Consider the following 21,264-nt stretch of genomic DNA (forward strand, 5'->3'; position numbering starts at 1 on the left):
GAGCTAGAGCTAAGATATTTAGCATGAAACATGTTCTAATGGGTGTCTACCAAGTATGTTCAAATAAAAGCCCTGGGGTCAAAACTGGCCCGCCCCGGGGGTCATTGATTTTCCTTATATGTGTATAGCAAAAACTTAAAAATCTTCTTTGAAAAAACCCAAATAGCTTGAGTTTAGATAATTATTATACATGAAACATTTTTAAGTAAATATCTACAAAGTTTGTTCAAATAAAAGCCCGGGGCTCAAAACTGGCCCTGCCCCAGGGGTGTCATTGTTTTTAACTATATGTGTATACTAAAAACTTAAAAAATCTTCTTTTAAAAAAATCCAATGAGCCAGAACTTAGATGTTTAGCATGAAACATCTTCTTATGGGTGTCTACCAAGTCTGTTCAAATAAAAGCCCTTGGGTAAAAATTGGCCCGGGGTGGGGGGGCTATATACAGGTGAGCGACCTCAGGGCCATCATGGCCCTCTTGTTTATTTTGAGCCATTATATATGAGTCGCGCCATGACAAAACCAACATAGTGTGTTTGCGACCAGCATGGATCCAGACCAGCCTGTGCATTCACGCAATCTGATCAGGATCCATCTGTTCGCTGTCAGTTTCTCTACTTGTTATCCAGGGTTTGTAAGCAAACGGCATGGATCCATGTTGGTCGCAAACGCACTATGTTGGTTTTGTCGTGATGCGGCTCATACATAATTTTATTACCCCTCACTTTTTTGTAATGTTAATTTCCCATAGATCAATGGAAGTTATTTTATATGTTAATTAAAATGTACCATGTGACTAAAAATTTTGTATTATTACCCCTCACTTTTTTCGTAATGTTAATTTCCCATAGGCCTCTGGGAGTTATTCTTACTGTTAATGCAAGTGTACCACGTGACTACGAATTTTGTACTGTTACATAGGTAACAGTATTTTTTAACAGTATAAAATCTAGTCACGTGGTCTATTTTCTAAATAAAATGAAATAAAATGGCCGCCATTTTTTTCTCGATTCATTCTTATTTTCGACGATAGGGCATCGCCGAAGTAACTATTACTCTGATAAAATTTAGTTCTTTGCACCCTAGAGTCCCTTTCGCGTATTAAATATCTTTTTGTTGAATAGTCAACAGGAAACATCCGTTTTCAGCGGAAGTAATTGTAATGTAAATAATTTTGTGTCAAACTGGAACATGCAGACAATTAAAGCATGCAACAAAGGATAATTTAACAATTTTAACCAGTGAAACGTTACAGATACAGTAGAGTTGGTGGACAGACATCTGTAGGATAGCATCGTTATTTTCTAAATACTATGCGAAGAATATTCTGAATGCAGAAGGATCAGATTTCACAGATCATAACCTTATAAATGGGTTAGTGTTTTGTTTTCTGAACAAAACACAGCTTATTTTATGTTTATGACTGGTAGATATCATCACTTGCCTAAGGAATAAAAGAAAAACATCTTCTCAAGTAGGCCTACAGTGCACTTAAAACTTGCAAGGTAAGGACAGTTTAGTTATTGCTTCTCTTGGCTTATTTTTGTTACAGTTAGATTTAGTTGAGAAATTCAGATCATCCCAGTATTTGTTCGGGGTAATAAAATAAATAGCACATGGGTTTGTGGGTAACAGTAAAAATATCATCCCTCGTATAAATACTGTTACCCTCGGCTACGCCTCGGGTAACAGTATTTTCCTCGGGATGATATTTTTACTGTTACCCACAAACCCATGTGTTATTTATATACTGTTACAAAGGGAACAGTTCTTTTTCACAGTAAAAATCAGAAAAATAAATTCCTAAAGAAACAGTGTCCTTATGAAGTATTTGTTCTAGGTAATAAGATAAATTACACATAGGTTTGTGAGTAACAGCAAAAATATCATACTGAGGAAAACACTGTTACCCACTACATGTAATATATGTGTTATTTATATGAGAATATTTGTATGTAACTGTGACACAGGAAGTAGTTAACTGTGTCATCTTGTCAGGATATTATATTGGTTGTATGATCTTGCCACTCTTACTGAAATATTTTGACACAAATTAAACATTTTTGTTACCATTTTTTCTCTGAGATATCCTCAAAGGGAATATTTGCTCAACATAACTGTTTTGTTAAACTTAATAAAAATCAACTGACATAAACTCATGCTTGTATTTTGGCTAGATTTTAATGTACATAATTACAACTGTTTTGTAATAGGTGAAGTAGTTGGATAATATATAGAATGGGCATGTTTTCAAAGTATCAGTTTGTTGTTGTTGTTTTTTCTCTTGCTGTTTGAAGATAGATTTTAAGATAGATTTTAACAAATAAAAGACTTTAGAGTTTGTCAGATACCATTGTTTTGTTATATATTCAAGTTCCAGAAGATACTACAAGAATCCTAGAAAAGATATTTTATCAAGAATTTTACAGACGGTATTACTATTAGAGTTATCTGTCCAATAACTGCTTTCAGTCTTAACAGATGCGACTAAAACTGTTGATAGAATTTGGACATTAACCAGTTGATGCAGTAGTGATCTTCAACTGAATCTTTGTTAAAGATAGGTACACAAAAGTATTTGATAAATTACTAGCAAATTTCCTTGACATATTTTTTTGCCGGTTTTTTCTTTTATGTATTACAAAAAGAGTACAAATTGTGAGTGTAAGTCCTGATGAAATATCGTATTCTCAACTCCACACATTACTTTATAATTAAGCTTAACCTTTATAAAAAAACGCACGGAATTCTGCTCATTTTGTTACGTCTGTAATACTGTCGCCCTTTCTCACAGGGACCAAGAAATATAAACATTCACCATAGATTGGTGCTGAATGTCGCCTAACCGGAAGTGTATAAATAATGGCTTTATAATTCAGTCTCCATTCAAAGGTCAGGATAAAAAAAAATCTGATACACAATATTATAGGACATTTATTTAAGATATGAAACTTACCATGCCACTCGACTACGGACGTCAATGACGGTCAATAAATAATGATTTTTTACATACTTACACGGAGGTTATTTCATGGACTTCTATTGACAAAGTTCCAAAGCTTATTACAGCAGCCGATTCACTTACTTGACGATTCCAATTAAACTTTTCGGACTTAAATCCAATTAAAATAAAGGGACAAAGCTCTTAGGAAGAGCGTAGCTTAATAAAAAAAAAATCATTTTATTTAAGCCAAGTGCACACTGCCATGCATTTATAATGAAATAATTAGAAAATGATACATCCTATTATTTTTAAAGTTCCAGAAATGAATTAAGTGTGCATTATGTAGAAAGTTCATGGACGTGTTTTACCATCTTGTATTTATGGATTAACCTTTTACCCCATGAGCATATTGTGAAAAATGGCCGTTTTCATTGAAAAGCCTCCTGTTACAAGTTCCAACTGCTAAAAAACTATGAAAAATGCTTCAATACTGATGAAACTTGGCACATATGTTGGCTGAACCATAACCTCTGTAACAACATGCTCAATCTTAAATTTCCTGTTACAATGGCAACGGGGGACGTCGCAAGATTGCGAAAAATCACTTTTTTGCATTGTTGTTGTTTTTTCATCAAAACTGATTTCAAAGTGCTCCAACTTCTCAATGCAATGAGATAGAGTAAAAGGCTTTTCAGCGTTGGTTTCACGTCACCTTAAGATCGACCTGAGGCAATTTTTAGCTTGTCACATGTCCAAAATTTTCTTGGCGATGAGGGGACTGTCGCCCCACTTCAAACACCCCAAACAGAACTTCTAGCAACCCCCTGATGTATCATTTTGATAGGGGGCGCCTCGAAAAAGGCGTCACTTTTTAGCAACATTTCTCAAACAAACGGTGTTTGGGGCCTAAATAGGACATTTTTCGCTGTTGAGGCCTCAAAAAGGGGGGATGGACAAAAAGCCGTCAAAACACGCTTCTATGAGGGAAAAGGTTAAGAACATGCAAGATGCTTGACACCTGAAGAAAATACCGCTGAATGTGAAATAACTGAGAAAACTAGGAAAATGTAAGCAAAGTTATATTTTGACTTCCAGTCACTATGAAAAACACTTTAAATTTGTCCTGAAGTGCAAAGCTGATGAATGTGAATACTTTATGTACTGTTGTTTTTATTGACGCAAAGTAAATCGTGACGTTCCGTAGGTGCTCAAACTTGGCTGCTTGCCAGACGAATCAAGGTATTGATTTAACACATATTTTTATAAGGGATATTTCTTTTAATACTGAATGCAACACACAATTGAACATATAAAATAAAAATTATAATGTAACTAAAAGGATAAAGGACTTTAAATGGAAGGAAAATTGAAATGGAACTCGCACATCTATTTCATTTTGAGAAATATTGATGAAATAAAATGCATATTTTTATTTTCCGTATTTTCACTGTAAAAAATTATTTTTCACTGGTATTTTCCGTATTTTCACTGGTGTTTTGCCGGACTACTTTCTTCTAAATTCAGCTAATAAACAAAATTAAAAGGGAACTCTTCCTATTCATAGGCTAAATGAGGAAAAAAGGTAAATAGTAAACAGAAAATTCAAGTTTTTTCCATAAATACAGGATTTATTTTCATCTTGTGGTATGAAAATTAACATATTTCACTCGTGGCTATTGCCAGTCGTGAAATATTTATGGAAGAAACTTGAATATCCTCTATATATTGTTTAAAACACCAATACACATTTTTTATATCAAAGTGAGAAAAGGGTTGTACTCAATTCAAAAGTGCTTTATGTCAAGTTAAATTCTCAAAATAGACATTAATGGCTGCGTTGCAATCGAATGCCCCGCTTTCTGCGTTAATTGTAATCATTATTTGCAGGCCGCTGCGACTGGCGAAAGCTATGACAGGTGTGTACATGTTTTCTTTATATTGATAAGAGAAAAGAAAAGGGCATTTAAATTACGTAAGTCTCAAGAATTAAGTGATTTACGACATAAGAAACCCCGGGACTTCTGGAAACATTTTAAACAAAATAAAAAGGATAATACAAGCAATATTACGCCAGCAGAATTTCATGAGTACTTTTCAAATATGTTTAACGAATTACATGCGACACAGATTGAAGAAATCGAAAACTTTGTAAATAATAATTAATGATTTTAACGTAAATAATCCCACGTTTGAGTCTTTGAATATCCCAATTACCACAGAAGAAGTTCGTGAAACAATAAGTCGTATGAATCGTATTAAATCCTCATGTCCTGTTGATAATTTACTTAATGAGTATTTTATAGAAACTGCAGACATACTTGCAGGACATCTAACCGACTGTTTTAATAAGATATTTGATTCAGGTCTTTTTCCTAAAGCCTGGTCATATGGTTATATCGTCCCAATTTATAAAAAGGGGGAATAACAAAAATGCTCCCAATAACTACAGAGGAATAACACTTAAAAGCAACTTCGGAAAATTGTTTACCAGTGTTTTAACAAAGCGTGTTGAAAATTGGTCAAGTCAATGTAAGTACAGTCGACGCGATTTTCGTTTTAAATTCGTTAATCGAATATTTCTTATCACAAAAGTTACGCCTTTATTGCGCTTTTATAGACCTAAAGAAGGCCTTTGATTCTGTGTACAGGAATGCTTTATGGTTTAAGCTCTGTAAGGTTGGTTTGGATGGAAAAATACTTAGATTATTCAAAGCAATGTACGCTACTGTGAAGTCATGTGTAAAACATTGTAACACTTTTACAGAATTTTTCGATATTTCGCTGGGTTTGAAACAGGGCCTAATTAAATAATTCGCCAATTTTATTCTCTCTGTTTTTAGAGGATATTGAACTTTTTCTACAAGAAAATATTGATAGTGGTATTTCATTATTCGATTTGTGTTTAATTATTTTGCTTTTTGCAGATGATATGGCTATTCTTGCCAAAACTCCTATGGATTTACAAAATAGTTTAAATAAATTATATGAATATTGTATGAAATGGGGTTTAGAGGTGAATACAAATTAAAACCAAAATAATGTTTTTAGGAAAAGAGGGCCTTTAAAAGATAATGAAAATTGGTATTATAATGATATTCTATTAGAAATTGCCGACAATTTCAACTATCTAGGCGTAGTTTTTAATTACAATGGATCTTTTACACTTAATAATCAATACGTAATTGGTAAAGGTTTAAAGGCAATGTCTGTTTTATTAAGAACATCAATAAATATGAGTTAACCCCTAGCATTGCGTTGCAGCTTTTGACTCTTTTGTCGGTTCAGTTTCTCAGCTATTCTAGTGCTGTTTTGGGGATTTTCTAAATCAAAGGATATAGAGCGATTACATACTTTAAATTCTGCGTAAATCTATATTAGGAGTGAAAACAAAGTACTTGTACTGCAGCAATCTATAGCGAATTAGGTCGTTATCCATTATTTATTAAACGATATGTGCAAATTATTACATACTGGCTTAAAATAATTAATAGCGATAATATCATTTTGAAAACTGCTATGTACGCTTCATTTGAATTACATGAAAACAACAATCAATGTTGGGCTTCTAAAGTATATAGAATATTAAATGAGTACGGGTTTTCTGATGTTTGGAACAACCCATTTCAATACGAAGCCAAATATTTTGTTAAACTTTTTAAACAAAGGATGATTGACTGCTTTTTGCAAAAACTTTCTAGCGATATTTCAAACAGTCCATTGTTAAGTAATATATATGTACATTTGCATAACTCATTTGAAAATGGCAAACTACCTGAAAATTCTCCATAACAGAACTTATAGAAATTGCATAGCAAGATTAAGATTAACGTCACATAAACTTCGGATTGAAACAGGTAGATATGGTGCTAATAGAATACCCGAGAGGAACGCATATGTCAGCTTTGCGATAGTAATGAAATAGAAGATGAATTCCATTTTATATGTGTTTGTAATATATAGTTACTCTAATATACGTTCTCTTTACATTAAGCAATACTACTACAGAAGACCAAGTATGTTCAAATTGATTGAATTATTAAGTACTGAAAAGAAGAAGTCTGAATTAATAGGTTTAGGTAAATATTTGTATTATGCTACAAAACATCGAATTGAACAAACTAAATGCTCTGTAAATCAATGTATAAATTTTGTCTCGTTGTTATTTAAAAAGTGATATTGTTTATTTCTTGAAATTACTTGATAATGTGTCTAGTATGAAACATTGATAAATGGAATCTTATTACAGCATATAATTAAGTTTAAAATCCATTTTTTTTATATCTTTAAGAATGTAAACGCTTTATAATAGATAAGCTCACTTTAGTACTAAATGGTGTTAACGTTCATTCTCCAGAAATATGTAAATTGAAAATTTGTGCTACAATCTATCTATCTATCTATCTATCTATCTATCTATCATCTATCTATCTATCTATCTATCTATCTATCTATCTATCTATCTATCTATCTATCTATCTATCTATCTATCTATCTATCTATCTATCTATCTATCTATCTATCTATCTATCTATTCTATCTATCTATCTATCTATCTCTATCTATCTATCTATCTATCTATCTATCTATCTATCTATCTATCTAATCTAATCTAATCTAATCTAATCTAATCTAATCTAATCTTATCTAATCTTATCTAATCTTATCTTATCTTATCTTATCTTATCTTATCTTATCTTATCTTATCTTATCTTATCTTATCTTATCTTATCTTATCTTATCTTATCTTATCTTATCTTATCTTATCTTATCTTATCTTATCTTATCTTATCTTATCTTATCTTATCTTATCTTATCTTATCTTATCTTATCTTATCTTATCTTATCTTATCTTATCTTATCTTATCTTATCTTATCTTATCTTATCTTACTTATCTTATCTTATCTTATCTTATCTTATCTTATCTTATCTTATCTTATCTTATCTTATCTTATCTTATCTTATCTTATCTTATCTTATCTTATCTTATCTTATCTTATCTTATCTTATCTTATCTTATCTTATCTTATCTTATCTTATCTATCTATCTATCTATCTATCTATCTATCTATCTATCTATCTATCTATCTTTATAAAGAACATATTTATGCATATTTATTTCTGTTTCCACCCATGGAAGTTATGCACAAAAAGACTATATTTTCATAATCTTGGTGTTTGACTTGGAGTATGAGGTGACATTATAAGATTGTTGTGATTTTAAAGAAAGGCCATGTTAAGTAACATTATCCATTTTATGCTTGTTTAGTGATTTATAGAAATGGTGATTACTGATCAAGTTACATGTGGAGAAATAAAACTTGAGAAAAAATGATGAGTAATTTATCTTTCCTGTCCGCATGATAACTTGATAAATTTGTTTCGGGATAGCTTTGGATATTGTATAGGTCTATAAGAAAATTGTCAATTGATGCAAACCACGTTCTGGTAAATATATTTCATTATCATTATTTATTATTTATTTATTTATTATTATTATTATTTGTAGAACGGTTCAAATGATTTTAAATGAGATTCATTTACTTCAAATTTGATACGCAAGATGACCCAATTAGTCATTTTAGATTTTGGAGGATAGTGCACAAAATACAGATATTTGATAAATGTTTACGGTGGTAATAAAGTATGCAGTTTACACGGTAACATTCAATAGCGTGTATTCATAAAAGTTAACAGGAAGGATTTAAAGCGAATTTATTTAAAAGTCATTAAAACATTTATTGTATTAAATTCTGACACATATGCGGTATAAAAGCTATTTAACATAGAAAATTTGAGTCTACTTGTTTTAATCATTTGTTTCCTATTACATTGGAACTATTACTGCGATTCAGGTCTTCGTCATCCAACAGTTGTCTGCACATTATCAGGAGGAAAGTGTTTAACATTTGTGTGTTTTAAATGTGTAGCCTAGTTATTTCATTTACTATACATATTCAAACTCAATACTTTATAATGACACTAACTGATTTATAAACAGCCGTACATTGACACAGAATATCTGATAACAATGATAAATATTATTACATCTGAAATGTACATGTTTTCACACTGTGCAATATAAATACTCATAAAATCAGTATGAAACCTACTTGTTTTACCACATCACTATAATTTCCTACATTTGATGTACTTTAAAATGTAATTTGAAAGAAGTGAGTGGAAACATCTTAATTAATACTTATATATGTTAGCCTATATATGTGCGATAAAGGAAAAGGAAAATAATTAGTAAGTAGCATTGTACATATCTTAACTTGTCATGTGGATATGTCGTAGAATTTGTAATTATAGATAAATCATTTTGTTAATTTATATTACAGAGAATGCGAGATCAAATTCTGGAGTACGATCCATCCTATCTAATATATGGAGGAGGGACGAGTTTTGTTATCAACGTTATTATTTTCCGGTTTGTTAGTCCGTTCCTATCGAGACGTATTACGGAAACATACAGGGACCTGCCGAATCACGAACAGCAAGAATGGAACGACAGGTATTCCTTACATTCAGATAAAGTTGTTGCTTTTAAAATAACTAAAAAAATGAGAATATCAATATCAGGTATGTTGTATAAATACCTATTAAAATTGTTACATGATACCCTTTATTGCCAAATTAAAAGATTACCTTACGTAGCCTGATAAATATAGCTTTCGGTTAGGACCATCGCCTAGAAGTGTGTTGCTTGAAACGAGATACTGGGCAGTACGATAATAAAAACCGAAAATTTCGATAGTACGGTATAGTACAACGATAATACGGCAGTACGATAATGATAACGCGACAGTACGTTTTAACGATAGTAATATTGCGATAGTGTCTTGTTTTCGTTCGCATTAATAATCGTTGTCGTACAATAGCGTTATTGTACGATACATTTATATTTGTCAGATATAAGTGTTTTCTTTATTTAGAATTGTAGGTAGTCAAAATATTTTGAAGTTCAAACTAGATTTAGAGATATTTTTGTGGGTCAGAGGGAAAATTGCTCATACACGAAATAACACCATATCTCGTTTCGTAGCTAGTTATACATGACTTGCTACTGTAATATCTTTCTTTTATGTTTATCTCGGACACGAAAGCTGTAATATAATTATATTCTTTTCGTTTTATAAATGAATACTGTAATAGCTTTCTTTTAAGTTTACCTCAAACGTGTTCGATGTAATATATAAAATAAACGCTGTAGGTTTATCGCTGTAACAAAGTACAGTATTATTCCATGAATGCCTGAATGGGCAGCTCATATATATTAATCAGGCGATTCCCGCCATTTATTTAACTAGATTAATTCACATCTGTGTTCTTATTAATTTACTGCAGAACTCCGTAAAATTACAACCTGTATATAAACGTACACAAAATTGAAAATATTACAAGGTTTATAAAATAAACGCAGTTATATATTTCCTTTAGGTCTATTTCAAATATGAACATTGTTTTATTGTTCTTTGAGGTTCATAAAATGAATGTTGTCATATCTGTCTGTAGGCTGAACGCTGTTATATATAACCTTTAAAATTTATAAAATGAACGCTTTATTATCTTTCTTGAAGGTTTATCTCAAACATGAACGCTGTAATATAAGTATGCTTTATGAACGCTGTAATATAAGTATACTCTTATGAACACTGTAATATACTCTTTATGAACACTGTAATATACTCTTTATGAACGCTGTAATATAAGTATACTCTTTATGAACACTGTAATATACTCTTTATGAACGCTGTAATATAAGTATACTCTTTATAAACGCTGTAATATACTCTTTATGAACACTGTAATATACTCTTTATGAACGCTGTAATATAAGTATACTCTTTATGAACGCTGTAATATAAGTATACTCTTTATGAACGCTGTAATATAAGTATACTCTTTATAAACGCTGTAATATAAGTATACTCTTTATGAACACTGTAATATAAGTATACTCTTTATGAACACTGTAATATACTCTTTATGAACACTGTAATATAAGTATACTCTTTATGAACGCTGTAATATAAGTATACTCTTTATGAACGCTGTAATATAAGTATACTCTTTATAAACGCTGTAATATAATTATACTCTTTATATCTGTCTCAAACGTGGCCACTGTAATATATTCTTTTAGGTTTATGAAATAAACGCTGTAATAATTTTCTTTTAGGTTAATCTCAAACGTGAACTCTGTGATATCTGTACTGTTGTCTGGATATTGCCTGTTATATGAGGATGGTTCGAGGGCAGATGTATGGTACAACAGTGGTGTAGCCAGAACAGCATGTGCTGTCATTGTAGGTTATATGTTTGCTGGTAAGTATAGTATCTTGGTAAAACTCTGGAAAAGGAGAGCCCTTTAGATCATTGAAAATGAAAAAAATGCATAAACGATCGAGTCTGTTCACGAGAGATAATAAAAATGCACTGTATGTTTCCGGCCCTCTAGCACCGGCTTTTATACAGTATTTGGAATCAATAATCCTGAAGGACCAAAATATAACATTGATAACACATATATACATGTATTTATATGCATTCCAACAGTTTGAAGAAGATTTGTTTTTCTGAAGTAATTATTTTATTTGGGATTTACTTTCCCCTTTGGGTTTTTATATTCCTTATTTTTCTGTAATAAAACCCGCAACCAAAAGGGTTTTTTTCTGTAAAAAAAAGTAAATTGATGAAAAAAAAAAGTAGAAATGTTTTACAACAAAGCATTTTATTACACATTAGAAACTCCCATTCTAAATTATTACCTTGTTTGAAATGTTTTTATCACAGATATTTTGTGTATGATTTTTTGGTGTAAAATGAAAAGAGGAGAGTTCCTGGGTTATGTTTTTCATCATGCAGCAACGGTGTATGCCTACTATTTTATTTCGGTAAGAATATCATTGAAATTAAATGAATACAGGTGGCAGTTATGCTAGAGAGACTTTCTGGCGCTCAGTTACTTACATGGTTGTGTTATTTCTTAATTAGTGTTATTCACTGTTGCGAGAACAAGTTATCAATGTTAGTAACGGCATTAGATATGTCGATCTGTTGTTATTCTTTAAGGTTTCGTAAGAGCATCGAAAGCACTATTATTTCTTGATTATTTCACCCATGCACAAGGCATTATCACTTGTCAATGTCAATATGTAAATACTAAGTAGTATGTATATAGAGCAATTTAACAAAATAAATGAAAAAAAAAATATAAAATGATTTTATCGGTAAATGAATGACATGGATAAAAATGAATAGAAATTTCACATATTGCTTTACTAGTATTTAAGACTTTAAAGTTGTTCTTTTTTGCATGACGGTAACATAACAAAAACTTGGAAACATGACAATATTATCAACACATTGATAATTTTAACATACTTTTTTCAGGCATATGGGGTGTTATGCTATTTTGGAATGTTTCGACTTATAGCAGAAGTGTCGACTGTTCCGGTAAATCAAAGGTAATTCATCAAAATATACACACAATTTAATAGTTCAAGCATAACACACGTTTTCTATTTTCATTTTCGTCCCTTCCCTTACTTCTTGCTTGTAACGACAAAGTTTCTTCATTTTTTAAAAAGAAAAGTACAACACTTTATATATGAAATGCTTTGTGCCTTTTCGTTGTTATTTTATTATGATTTCCTTCTAAACAAAGGAAAAACAACAACATTTTTCAGACCAAGCTAATTTCGTAGATATTAACAAATTTAATTGCTAACATGTATATATTTATTTTATATTGTAGGTGGTATTTCGACATAACAGGGTACCCTAGAGCACGTGTTATAGTGGTTTTAAATGGATTTTGCATGTTGATCACATTCTTCATTTTCCGCATAGTGGCAATGCCACTATACTGGTACCAGATTTGGATGGTTACATACACTGAGGCCGTCTGGAGGCTGGGACACATACAATTGATCATGTATATACCGTGTTTTGTTTTAGATGTTCTCAATATAATGTGGTTTTATAAAATGTTTAAAGGCTTTATTAAAGCACTAAAAGGAATTAAAGCACTAAAAGGAATTCTAAATGTCAGCGGTCCTGACAGTAAGGAGAAATTGAAAACTGTATGATAGTTATCTATTTGATACAATTACCTCAGCATAATCTTTTGTTTACATGTGTGCTTGTTCATTATAGCCAAAATAAATATGATGTTTTAATTAATTAGTGTTTTTGTCAGGACTGATATTGGCATTAATCTCTTGAATAAATGTGTATTTTATACATGTATGTAAATGCAATAAATTTGAGATCAGTTGCAGAGTTTTGTTAATCATTTATAGTAATATGTAAATCTCAGAACCATATCACATACGACGGTGTCACCTAATGACAATGCTACTGAATGGTGCTTAAACAACAACATTCTAACATTAAATAATACAAGGGCCATTAGATATGTATCAGTCAGGATCGGGAACATGGAGACAAAACAAACACGTTGTACTAGAAGTCGAGATTCTTGAACAGACATGGAGAAGAATGTTCATACGACAAGTAGGTCATGTCAGATGGTACTTGTCAACAAATATCACAATATCAATTGTGAACATAAAAACTAAACTATGGCTGTTTTTAAATAGCGTTTAACACAATTTTTTATGGTTTTATATCATAAATATGATGCTCAAACTAAGATTTATCAATTTTGTAAGTTCCAAAAAGGATTATTTATAAAGATATTACCGAATTTAACATTTCATGTAAAATAAATTTTTTTATAAAGACTAAGTCAAATTTTTCAATGAGAAATGATTGCATATATTTTAATGAATACATATAATATGTACAAATATTTGCAGTACATATTTTACATATTCTTCGATGTTTGAAAACTGTTTTATAAGCATAATTAGCACAGGTTACTGTACATTTAGGTTCTCATTGACCGCCGTACAGTGACCTACTTTTGGCTCAAAATTCATATCTTTGGTTAATACTCCGTGGAAATTGCATGGATGTAAATTATCACCACTTTGTGCTTCAAAATTAACTCTTTAAGGACATGACTGGTGACATGTCCGGGGTCCGTACTCGACAGCGCAAGCTGCATTTTGTGCCCGAAAGGTCGGATGGACCCTTATTAAGCTTTAACTTCAATCAACGGGCGGATGGACCCTCATTAAACATAGACTATAGATAGATTCTAAATACAACGTCAAGTACAATATACAGGATCTTTAAAGCTTCTTACACAATCCGTGAAATTTATTTGTATGTAATTCATTATGAAATGAAAAGATTATAAATGAAAATTTTGTTTAAAATACATTTTTAAGTTTGCCATTGAATATTAAATAACATATACAGAGCATCGCAGCTCTCTCATTGTCTGATTTCTTTGTAACGCTCACTAAATGACCTACATAGGTTGTCAGTTCATTACCGGAATTATCTAAATCTTACAGAACATTACATAATCACCGGTATATCTGTGTAACTTACCAGAAGTATGTATACCAACAATGTCGGAACGAATGCTTCTTAACCGGTACCTGTTCAAGGACTTCAAATCGATCCAAAACCATGTTCGTCGACCCTGAAGTGTCAAAAACTTAAACACTTTTTATTCGTTCAAAAGATCCCATTTACCGTACTTTAGATAAGATGTACATGAACTTTTTATGCTAAATGATAAATAACGAAAGGACCAAGATTGATCGCTCATCATGATTCTTCAACACAGGAATAATAATTTCATAATGAGGAGAAGGTCAGTTAGAAGGTCAGGTTACACGCCAAATATCTTATGGACATGTTCATTATGATGCAAGTCTGTGTCTAATAAGATCTCCAGAGCGAAGCCATTTTGAACACGAGTGCATGAATTATATAAAACTTGTAGAAATGCTGTATGCCAAAACTTTAAGCCCTGTGCATTTATTTTTAGTATTGAAATGTTTGTGGAAAAAGGGGATCTATACGGGAACATTGGAACATATAAATTAATTCACCTTAGCACTCTTACTAAATTTACCCCACAAGACTTAGTGATTAAAACAAACTGTTAATTAAAACGCTTTAGGGTTTGAGTAAATATATTTCATGATTTTAAGTTTGATATATCTAAAGTTCTTCTTGTACTGATGATTTATTATGAATAAGATGGTCATGATCCTGACATGTTGTATAAAAATTGGCATTCATTTCTCGAATATATTTACTCTTTATGAACCTTAAAATAGGTTTGGTTAACCTTTTTCTTCATATTAGGAATGTATCTGAAGTTTTACTTGAAAATTATACATCTCATACGCTCTACCATGAATCCTGGCAATTACATAAATGATGCATTTATTCTCGGCACCTCGTCCTTACAAAAAGGTACCGTTAATATAAACTATTTTGACAAAACATATATATTAATTTATCATAATACCAATTGCTGCATATTGTATAAATCAATGACCACATGGTACTCAAGTAACGTAACTTATGTTTCATCAGTAATCTCCATTAATTAAAGTAGCAATACTAGTTATTAATTAGAATTATGATTTATTTTTCAACTTCAACCGTTTAATAAATAGGACACATGCAGCATTAGATAACATTAGATACGTCAGTCTCATGTATCCCGCTATTCAATAATCTTTTTTCTGGTTGTCAGATAAAACAAAACAAACAACAACAACAAAAGAACAACAACAACAACAACAACAACAAACAAACAAAAACTAAAAAACAACAAAAAGTAAATGTCTATTCGTACATATTCGACGCATCTTGCCGGTGATTCTGTGAGACTGGGGAATTGCCGGTGGAATGCGTTCCGTGCATGAAAGTCTCATTACATATTAAATTAAATTAAACGAATTAAAATCAATTAATACATCTTAACTATATAATTAATGTACGTAGTTCGTGTAATAAAGAGCGATGATATATAAATATATAAACTAATCTGGCCGCCAGATGTTACCACATAATGTTGTTTATGATAAGTTTATACAACGTTGTTGTTCTGTGAACGTGGTTATATAGATCAATACAATGTACACCATAGGTCTTCCTTTTTTAAAACTTTCCTTGCCAATTATATTATGTAGAAAAATGATTCATTTATTCAATTATGGAACTTAACATTCAGCTAAAAAGTAATCTTATAAAATAGATAGAGACACGGATGTATGATATTGACTAGGATGTAGGAGTGAAGTATCTTATAAACAGTGTAAAGTTCTATTAACCTCATGCAAACGTCAACGAAGCTGAAACAACAGTTCAACATAGTAATACACGCTTGTGTAAATATATACAATGTACATGTTTATAGGTTATTTTCGCTATGGAAATTGGCATACTATTATAAGTGCAATTGCTAGATTATACTCTCTCGCATTTTACAATATTTGTGTTCAGCGATGATGAAATTTTCTTGATAATGTCAGATCAAGTTTTAGATTACGATAATTCGTACCTGATATATGGAGGAGGAACCAGTTTTGTTATTTATTTTGTCTTGTTCCGGTTTGTCAGCCCCTTCATCTCTAGACGTATAACTAGTTCGTACAAGGACTTGCCGAATTATGAACAACAAGAGTGGAACGACAGGTACTTTGTTTCTATTTCTATCCTTAAATAATTCATGAAGATTTTTATTGTGAACATATTTTGATAAGGAGATGTCGATAGAATATAATGTTTGTACGATTGTACATGTATATACGCAATGTTTTATATCAAGAAGCACTGTATATAGACTGTATAAACAAGATTCATCGTAGTCAAAAGTTAAATAAGCTCAAATTTTTTAACACCACGTAAAACATGTACAGTCTTTCGCTTTAAACTAATGTTTCATTCTTTGAAATGGGATAGCATTTAGAAATCTACGATGATTTTATAAGCTAGCATAACATTTAAAAAAATGTCCGGAATTTGATTTTCGAGCTTGTGACCAACAGTTTTTCATAGTCAATAAATATGACAATCTTTTTGGAACTTACGTGAAAAAATTAAGGGGAATTAAACGTTAATAGCCAGATAAGTTATGTTCATCATTGATAAATGTTGTAAATTTCATGCATATCACTAGTCTCAATATTTCGACGGCAAGACAGACCGATTTTATAATCTGATATTTCATAGATGTCTTTCTTTAGCGACTATCGTCAATATAAAAAAGCCCTAAAGCGCACAATTTGTTGGGCTAGCATATCACCTGATCTTCAGCCTTGAGCAATGAGCATACTAATGCGTGAGGCTATTGTGCGTATCATTCATTGCAAATCAATGTTTAACCATTAAGAAGCGATGAATCATGTTGAAACGCTTGTAATTATAGGGTTTTAGATACACAAAGAAAGAAATGTTAACTGTTGTAAACATACGTTTATTTAATAACATATAAAGGACATTCAAGCTTTTTGTATATTTTCATCGAGTTGTATGAAATAGTATAATAATTTTCACAGCATGAAATGAAAATAAATCCCGTACTTATAGGAAAAACTTTAATTTTCTGTGTACATAAATGTTGCTTTCTTTCAATATTTCTATGCCTACCCTCTTCTATAGCTAATTTGTGTGAAGAGCACAGGTCTTACCTTGATAACATGTTGTGATGTTTTACATTATTAACGCAACTTAGATACTTCTCTTGATTAAACTCTATTTTTAGCACATTATAGCTATTAATTTAGAAAAGGCACACATTTCAACGCACAATTGTTGCATTTGATGATATTATAATATTTAATTGTTATCATTATTCCAAAATATAAACCTAAATCTGACGACATATTTTAACATTTTTTTGACCAGAAATTTAATAAATTACCATTTGTTTCTTTTAAAAACACCAATTTGTATAAAAGAGAGTTTCGGGATTTCAGAATTCTGTAGAAGTACTTAATAATTCTGACTTTTTTGCAGAACTAATGAAGCAAATCGTTCTAAATTCACATAGAACCGCTGATGTTGTTGTCTGCTGGTGTACAGCAACTTTATTGTTTTATATTTTATATTTCAAAAATGATTTTTTTTCAAACTGAACCATAATGTACAAATCGGTAAATCTATACTTTTTTATCTTTTCTGTAACATTTAGGGAAATTAAATCAATTAACGAATTATAGAATACTGTGCTTTAGGTACTTGATAAGACATTTATGTTCACAAAAATTGGCTGTGTACAAGGATGCAATTGCAAAATATAATTTATCTTACTCTTCAGAAGAGAGAGCTATTCTTTTTAGAAATAGAAAATATTACAAATATCAATGGAGAAAATCAAATAATGTTTTTTTTTAACAATTCTCATAGTCGTCGAAAAATGAACGATTTAAGGAAGAAATCACCAAGAGAATTTTGGAAAATATTCAAAACTACAAAATTATGCTGTTCTACAATATTTAGATATATTACAGGTTCATATCAAACATCAATGCTGTCATATCTGTTATCTTCTCTGCATACGTTTTGCTGCTAGAACCTGAGACAAGAACAGACAGGATATGGTTCGACAGTCCAACAGCAAGAACAGCATGTGCCATTATTATAGGTTATATGATTGCAGGTAATTAGGTAGCGATTTATCTAGTGATATTTATGATATGCAATTTTAGGGATTTTTTATTGAAAGACTTCGCATTTTCATTTTAAACAGTTAAGCCGTTGTCGGAAAATGCGGATTTGGCCAGTGTAAAAAAATAGCTTCAAATCGGCGGTATACATGATGTAACATCTAAATTTTAATGTCATTCATTAACTGGATAATATAGGATTGTTAGAGATACCAGCAATTACTAATTACTGCATTTGCTGGATGGCGGCGTGGCGAGTGGTTAACGCGTCGGACTAGTAATCTATGGATTGCTGATCGCATTGGTTCAAACCCTGTCAGGGGCAAGCCGTTGTTTCCTTGAGCTAGAAACTTTACATTCATTGCTTAGTACTGCTGGTTGGTTCCAGGAACGGATTCGACACTGTAGCTTCCAACACAATCGAACTAAAATAAATTTGTATAAACTAATTTCTGCAGTTCTTGGTTAAATCAAAATTTGTTACTAACTATATATTCAAATATATTTTCATGTACATGAGTTTCTTTTATTTGAGAAATTGTCAGTTTTGTATATTGCTTGTCTTACATAATGCAATATTTCAGATTTATTGTGTATGTTTATATGGTGTAAGACGACAAAGGGGGAAATGTTCGGCTATATAGTACATCATGCTGCAACTGTCTATGCATACTTCTACGTTGTCGTAAGTAACTGTTGATCTAGAATGCCTATGTTTTAATCTATCTATTTTGTATGCTTTGATGATAAAGTTGATGAATAATGTGCTTTTTATGACACTTTACTAACGAAATAGCATTTGCCGACTCAAAAACGAGATCACTGTCGACCACACTGAAAATGTCCAGGGATTGCGATTTAACAAAAATATTTAATTAAAATTACTATATCTATGCATGTTCTCTTTCCGAAATAATCTTTTCGTCATGTAATATGACATGTGCTTTAGTTATATTCGTTCGTCTTTTGTTCAGTTTAAACATAAAGTAGAGAACCAAATTAGACAGAAAATGACTGAACTTTAACGGTTCAATTTTTAAATTCCAGGTGTATGGGATATTGTGCTATCTTGCCATGTTCAGACTAATTGCTGAAGCATCAACTGTTCCAGTTAACCAAAGGTCGCCTTACATTATTTTACAGTTTCTTTTATAATTAAAATACATTTAAAGTATGTCGCTTCAATGTGGGGTGATTTTTGTTCATTGTTCGATTTCCATTTTTTTCAAACTTAGCATGATTTGATACGAATCAGTAGATACTTTCATGTTGTAAATAACGTTACGGTGTAATTACAATGTATAAGTAAGAATATAAATAAAACAAATACATTGATACAGATCATTTTTTGCTACTTTCAGATGGTTTTTTGATGTCAGTAAAACTCCAAGGTCAAGGACAATTGTAGTTGTAAATGGATTTCTCATGGTGTTAACTTTCTTCATATTTCGTATTGCCGCAATGCCAATATATTGGTATAAGATAATCATGGTAATACGAGCAGAGTCCGCGCTAACACTTGGACATATCCGACACACTGTGCTTATACTAGGATTCTGTTTGGACAGCCTTAACTTATATTGGTTCTATAAAATGTGTAAAGGTTTTGTGAAAGCCATTAAGAACAAATTTCAACAAGAGGCTTGTAACAGTGAAAATAAATCAAAGATATCTTGACAATCGCTGATTTATTAAAAATCTACAGCACAATCGATTATCGGGTTGTATTTTGTGATACCCAAGAGGTTCGTTTTTTATATTCCAGGACCGCTTAGGTTATGACTGTCAACGTCAATATTAGGCTGTCTGATATAACTGTTTATTCTTTGTAAATAAGAGTCTGAGATAAAGTCAATCACATTTTTGAGTTTTCTTAATACTTCCGTCCTAATATAGTAAATGAAAAAATGACGGCTAAATTTGCCAAGATATATAAACATTAATTAAACCATTTATTAAATCACCAATAAATTAGGACTCGTGACCTTAATATGTTGATAATGTTATTGATATTCCTATTTTTCATATTCAGCACTATGCTATTGTTCTAAAATTAGAAAATACATAAATTGATAAATATAACTTTATATAGATTAAAACTTTCATTGACGTCAACGAATTTTAATTTAGAATTAACCCTGGCTACAAATATTGTTATGATATAGGACCCCGCGAGCCATAGATAGTTTAAATACTGTCTATTTAACACTATTGTTTTTCTTAAGCGACCTTTAGCTTTAGATTTCGTTGTTGTAACAGTATACACCTTGTGAGGTAATATCATACCATGTCGCATGTCAATCAATTCTATACCTTATACGGCTCCGTTCTGTCTAATAACTGAAAGGTCGGTCAGCTGGTTGAAAAATCAGAATTCTATTCTTTCGTACATTTAAAAAGAGGCAAAAACGCTATTTAAAATCTAGACCTTTATTCATTTCACACTTTTGTACATAAATGTTTGAGCCATCTTTTTCTTTAAAAGAAACATGTTCTATATGAACATCAATTTTCTATAACAAGCCTTGTGTTTTTCATTTATTTTTGTCATATTTTTTTGTTTAATTGTCTAATGAAAAACAATACTAATAAGAAATATGATTCTTGAGTATTTTTCTCTCTCTCTACATCTTTGCGCTATAACGGCCTTTAAAGGGACCGTGCCGTTGTCATATTTGGAGTATTCAGAATTCACCGTATATCGAAAATAGGATGATGAATTCTAGCTAATACATATGTACTTGTTGTAATAAGTATATTCGGAAATA

The 21,264-nt window shown here is 31.1% G+C and overlaps 2 protein-coding genes across 7 annotated transcripts; both read left to right on the forward strand.

Moving 5' to 3' along the window:
- Positions 1-8,166: 8,166 nt before the first annotated feature.
- LOC132714338 (TLC domain-containing protein 4-B-like) lies at positions 8,167-13,226 on the forward strand. 6 transcript variants are annotated; one of them, XM_060697185.1, is made up of 7 exons: positions 8,167-8,390; positions 8,798-8,853; positions 9,287-9,459; positions 11,128-11,273; positions 11,742-11,842; positions 12,342-12,415; positions 12,706-13,226. In XM_060697185.1, the coding sequence occupies exons 3-7, from the start codon at positions 9,290-9,292 to the stop codon at positions 13,037-13,039; spliced, it is 825 nt and encodes a 274-aa protein (XP_060553168.1). In that variant the 5' UTR covers positions 8,167-8,390; positions 8,798-8,853; positions 9,287-9,289; the 3' UTR covers positions 13,040-13,226. The 6 variants fall into 6 exon arrangements, with proteins under 6 accessions (XP_060553168.1, XP_060553165.1, XP_060553163.1 ...); XM_060697182.1 differs by lacking the exon at positions 8,798-8,853 and having other exon boundaries at positions 8,168-8,390; XM_060697180.1 differs by lacking the exons at positions 8,167-8,390; positions 8,798-8,853 and adding an exon at positions 8,525-8,602.
- A 2,730-nt stretch (positions 13,227-15,956) lies between these two features.
- On the forward strand, positions 15,957-20,351 carry LOC132714334 (TLC domain-containing protein 4-B-like). Its single transcript, XM_060697176.1, has 5 exons — positions 15,957-16,523; positions 18,341-18,489; positions 19,081-19,181; positions 19,544-19,617; positions 19,858-20,351. The coding sequence occupies exons 1-5, from the start codon at positions 16,354-16,356 to the stop codon at positions 20,171-20,173; spliced, it is 810 nt and encodes a 269-aa protein (XP_060553159.1). The 5' UTR covers positions 15,957-16,353; the 3' UTR covers positions 20,174-20,351.
- Positions 20,352-21,264: the final 913 nt, after the last annotated feature.

The sequence above is a fragment of the Ruditapes philippinarum genome, unplaced genomic scaffold, assembly GCF_026571515.1.
Source record: "Ruditapes philippinarum isolate M1 unplaced genomic scaffold, ASM2657151v2 ctg2827_1_1_1_1, whole genome shotgun sequence".
NCBI lineage: Eukaryota > Metazoa > Mollusca > Bivalvia > Venerida > Veneridae > Ruditapes > Ruditapes philippinarum.

Coding starts and splice junctions, on each gene's coding strand:
- LOC132714334 (XM_060697176.1), top strand. CDS start 16,354: ATGTCAGATCAAGTTTTAGATTACGATAATTCGTACCTGATATATGGA. Junction 16,524..18,340: donor CAACAAGAGTGGAACGACAG/GTACTTTGTTTC, acceptor GATATATTACAG/GTTCATATCAAACATCAATG. Junction 18,490..19,080: donor TATAGGTTATATGATTGCAG/GTAATTAGGTAG, acceptor GCAATATTTCAG/ATTTATTGTGTATGTTTATA.
- LOC132714338 (XM_060697180.1), top strand. CDS start 8,567: ATGTTTACGGTGGTAATAAAGTATGCAGTTTACACG. Junction 11,274..11,741: donor TGTAGGTTATATGTTTGCTG/GTAAGTATAGTA, acceptor TTTTTATCACAG/ATATTTTGTGTATGATTTTT. Junction 11,843..12,341: donor ATGCCTACTATTTTATTTCG/GTAAGAATATCA, acceptor TACTTTTTTCAG/GCATATGGGGTGTTATGCTA.